The sequence below is a fragment of the Eriocheir sinensis genome, chromosome 54 (genome assembly GCF_024679095.1).
Source record: "Eriocheir sinensis breed Jianghai 21 chromosome 54, ASM2467909v1, whole genome shotgun sequence".
In the NCBI taxonomy this organism is placed as follows: Eukaryota; Metazoa; Arthropoda; class Malacostraca; order Decapoda; family Varunidae; genus Eriocheir; species Eriocheir sinensis.
In genome coordinates this window covers 1,478,610-1,483,609 of record NC_066562.1, presented here as the reverse complement: position 1 = coordinate 1,483,609, position 5,000 = coordinate 1,478,610, and the positions used below count along the sequence as shown (strand labels likewise).

Below are 5,000 nucleotides of genomic sequence, written 5' to 3'. Positions count from 1 at the left end.
ACACATTAAGAGTTGCTGGAAAGCTAAATCAGACATACAGTACCACCAACCTCGCTGTTTCTAGAACGACACTGTACATATAAATACAACTCGTACAGAGTGTCATTCTAGAAACAGCGAGGATGGTGGTAGTGGTACTGTACGTATGTCTGATTCAGCCTTCCAGCAACTATTAATTACGGTTAAAAAGCTTTGTGAGACCGTACAGGTCTACCCTTGCTGGTCTGGTATGCGCAGTTCACGAAGACCCGTGTTTTAAACAAAAGCGCCAGCTTTGACGGTGGAGACGCCAAATAACACAACACCGGTTCAGGCGTTTCTAGTATTACCGTCCACATGTACGTGTCAACGTGTGGTTTTCAGGTTTTGTAAGTTTTCTAAAATACAGATTATGAAAATTTGAATTCATCTATGTTTTATATTTGAAATATCAATATAGTATCGTTTTCGCCTATCGGACGTATCGCTAGCTAGTATCAGAAATGTGGATTTATATCGGGTATCGGTTATCGCCTATATTTGTGTCTCCAGTTAACGAATATCGGTTATCACCGATAAGGTTTTTCATTATCAGTTATCGGTTATCGGGAATAAGGTTTTCTGTTATCGTACCCAGCTATGTAAACAATAGAACACCCTCCATTCAGACAAGACAACACAGCACAAGAGAAGAGACAACACCACAAAAAAGTACCCTCCACACACAAGACAACAGAACACAACTGAAGAGACACCACCACAACACAACAGAACACCCTCCACACAGACACAAGACAACAGAACACAGCAGCCAACACAAGAGAACATCCACCAGCACCACAGAACAGCCTCCACCACAAGACAAGACACAATAGCCAAAACAAGAGTAAAGACACAACACCACAACACAAACACACCGCAACACACAGATCAACACAGCCTCCTCCCTACACTCACCAGCGAGGACATCATGTTGCCGATGGAGGGGATGCCGAGGGCGCCGAAGGGGCTGGCCACTGCCCTGGATGGGGGGGAGTTGGGAGCGGTGCGGGCGGCGCCAGGGGCCAGCGGTGGGTCCTGCCGTGATGGCCTGCAGCCCCCCGCCGCCGCCGCCGCCACCGCCGCCCCTGCCGAAGAAGGGGTCGTTCTCGAAGGGGTCACGCATCATGGTGTTCATCATCTGGTCCATCTGGCGCATGATGCTGCGGTGACCCCTGGGAGGAAGAAGGAAAAGACGGGGTTAGGGGAGATGGACTACTGCTATTGCTGCCACTACTGACGCTGCTACTGGAGGAGGGAGAGGAAGACGGTGCTAGCGGACGTCTGCTGTTACTGCACTGATGATAATGATGATACCTTTCTTTTATACATCAAGGGAGGCAGCTCAAGGGCAAAAAACAAACACAGGAACGAAAAGGTCCGCTATAGACGCTGCCCCAACCAGAGACAACAGAACGAGTGGCCAGGAGAGAGGTCAGTTTCGGGTGGAGAGGAGTCTTGATACTCTCCTCTACTACTACTACTACTACTATTACGACTACTACTATTACTAACACTACTAATACTAATACCGTAATGATAATAATAATAGGAGGAGGAAGAGGAAAAAGAAAAGAAAGAAGAGGGAGAAGAAGAGCAAGAAGTGGAGGAGAAACATGGAAACATGGAAATGCAGGCAACAGAAAGCCTATTGGCTCATTACGAGGTCGCCCGCTTGGGTGATTTAATCTCCTCGACCGCCACTTGGGGCTTGGTGAGCAGATGAAAGCACCTCGATATTGGGGAGCAGATGGAAGCCCCTCGTTATTCAGTTTACTCCCGACGCAGCGAAATGACGGTCGATTTTATATTTGAAGAAGTTGTTGGTATTTGCATTTGCTACTTCTGAGGGAAGATTGTTCCAGTGGCGGATGACTCGGCTTGAAAAGAAACTCCTTCAAATGTCTGTGTTACATCGACTCAACTGAATGGGTAAACCATTATTGCTAGTTCTTGAGTTGGTTTGCAGTTCAAAGAATTTAGAGCAATCGACGTTGTTGAATTTTGATGACTTGAATCATATCTCTTCGTAGACGTCTTTTCTCCAGTGTAAAGAGATCGAGTCGCTTGAGTCGTTCCTCGTACGGTTGAGCCCTGAAGGTTGGAATCATCTTTGTGGCGCGTCGTTGAATCCTTTCCAGTAAAGCAATGTCCTTTCTGTAATTGGGAGACCAGAACTGCACTGCATACTCGAGGTGCGGTCTTACCATGGAATTATACAGGGATAGCATCACGTCTGGTGTTTTACACTCGAAGTTCCTCGCTATGAACCCGAGCATAATGTTGGCTTTGTTGTATGCTTTTTTACAGTGATTCGCGTGTTTCAGGTCACTGCTGATAGTGACTCCAAGATCTTTTTCCTCCTGCATCGCTTGCAGAGGTCTCCCATTCATGATGTATGTGTGTTTACTATTTTGGGACCCAATGTGCATGACTTTGCATTTGTCAACATTAAAAGACATTTGCCATTTTTCCGACCATTCGATAATGTGATTGAGGTCTTTCTGAATGATTTCGCAGTCGGTCTTTGTGAGGGCATCTCCACCCACCTTGGTGTCATCTGCAAATTTCGATATTGTGGATTTCAGTCCTGATTCTAGGTCATTGATATATATGATAAAGAGGATGGGTCCCAGCACTGACCCTTGAGGCACTCCACTAGTGACTGGTAGCCAATCGGAAGGCTGTCCGTTGAGTAGTACTCGTTGTTTTCTGTCGGTGAGCCAATCTCTTATCCACGCGATCAGATTGGCTCCGATGCCCGCCGAGTGCAGTTTCTTAAGGAGTCGCTCGTGCGGTACCTTGTCGAAGGCTTTCTGAAAGTCCAGGTATATAACATCACGGGGGATGTGGGCAGCCCAGTTCTTATATATACCTTGGAAGAAGTCTAATAAATTCGTTAGGCAGAAGCGCTTGTTTCTGAAGCCATGCTGGGTGTCGGAGATTATATTATTGTTTTCTAGAAACTTAACAAGTTTATCTCTAATAATCTTTTCGAGTATTTTTCCTGCCACTGATGTCAAACTTATGGGCCTGTAGTTTAATGCAACGCTTTTGTCTCCTTTTTTGAAAATCGGTGTTACGTTCGCCATCTTCCAGTCTTCCGGGACCTTGTTTAGTTGAACTGACTGGTTGAATATGGTAGTGAGTGGTTGAAGTATTTGTTGTTTAAGCTCTTTTAATAACCGCGGGGACAAACTGTCGGCTCCCGTTGACTTGTTCGTGTCGAGTTTGTCCAAGTACTTTTTTACTTCTTGGTCGCATATTGAGTCAATTTCCAGCGGCGTGATCTCACTCGGCGGGTCAGGGCTCTCGGGAATGGTTTCGATGTCCTCGACTGTGAATACGGATGCGAAGTTACTCTTGAGGATTCTGGCCAAGAAAGGAAACAACAATAGCAACAAAACTACTACCACCACCACCACCACCACTACACTATCCTCACCACCACCACCACTTCCCATAACCATACCCATCCACACATTCCTCCGCCCACTTCACATAAATTCCCCCTTCCCTCACCCATATCTCATCCCCTCCACCCCTCCTCCACCCATCTCATCCACACCCACACCCACAGCCATTGCCAACACACCTGGAAATATTAAAAAGTCAAATTCTCCACCGAGGAAAATAAATGTTGAGTTATGTATCAGAGTAAAATTTCCGAGTGATTGGTTTTATTTAATTTTAATTTTAGTGTTTGGGTCTTTAAAATATCTCTATCCTCCTCCTCCTCCTCCTCCTCTTCTCTCTTATCCTCCTCTTCCTTTCTTCCTTCCTCCTCCTCCTATTTTATCTCCATTTCCATTCTTCTTCTAATTTTTCTTTGTTATTTTTACTATTGCTATTATTATTCCTTCTCCTCGTTATCTTCCTTTCTCTCTTCCTCTTCCTCCTCTAGTTTTCTTTATCCTACTCTTCCTCCTCCTCCTCCTCCCTCCACTTTCTACGAAAAAACTAAAACTAAAAATATATTACGGCTTTTAATTAAATGTGAAAGGAGGAGGAGGAGGAGGAGGAATATTTCAAAGGCGGAGGAAGAGGAGGAATGATATATGAAAGAAGAAAAAAAAAAGAGGAGGAGGAGGAGGAAAAGGAATGATATATTAAGGAGGAAGAAGGGGAGGAGGAGAAGGAATGACATTTGAAGGAGAAGGAAGATGAGGAGGAGGAAGAGGAGGAGGTGGAGGAATGACATTTAAAAAGAGGAGGAGGAAGAGGAGGAATTAAAGGAGGAAACACTAAAGGAGGAAGAGGAGGAGGAGGAGAGGCTGGAGAAGATATGTGAGAAGACAGACTGACAGGCACCTCTCACACCACCACCACCATCACCACCACCGCCACCTGTGACACTGTTATGGCAGATGGTCTAAATCGGACAACTACTACTACTACTACAACTGTTACAGCCGCCACACCAGAGAGAGAGAGAGAGAGAGAAAGAGAGGCGAGATAAGACACCCTTGTTTATGTCCAGTGCGGGGCGGGAAGAAGCTGTCATGTATTGGAGCAGTACACACGATGGTTAGTCTGGGAGCTAGCATACATTTAATTCACATCTCGAGTACAAAAGGTTTGAGGTATGGAGTTGTTAGGATGATGGCTGGGGACCAAAAAAATGCAACTCTTAAGTGACACTTTTGGGGACACCACCAGGGGGAGCTGTTAACAAAACCCCCAGATATTGGTTTCAAACACATCTTTGAGTACATTCATCAAACCTGTGCTAAATGACTCTCTGATAGAGTAGGAACCACATGAAATAACTCTTAAGCGGCCGCCATGGGGATAAGTCCATTTCTGAGTGACCAGTAGGGGGCGCCCCTGCAACATTTAAATCACATCTGGAGTACATCCACAAAACCTATTGGAAAATGTTCCTTGGGTCTTACTGCATCTATAACAACTCATCTGAGTTGTCACCTTTGGGGATTAACCCTTTTCTGAGGGGGTCGAATGTGATCATGAAATGACCACGC

At 45.5% G+C, this 5,000-nt stretch overlaps 1 protein-coding gene across 1 annotated transcript in view; it reads right to left on the bottom strand.

Moving 5' to 3' along the window:
- Positions 1-5,000, bottom strand: part of LOC126983513 (myeloid leukemia factor 2-like) — a 39,061-nt gene that overhangs the window by 21,653 nt on the left and 12,408 nt on the right. Inside the window, 2 exon segments of the mRNA XM_050836270.1 lie at positions 937-1,048; positions 1,050-1,193. Coding sequence (XP_050692227.1) covers positions 937-1,048; positions 1,050-1,193 — 256 coding nt within the window.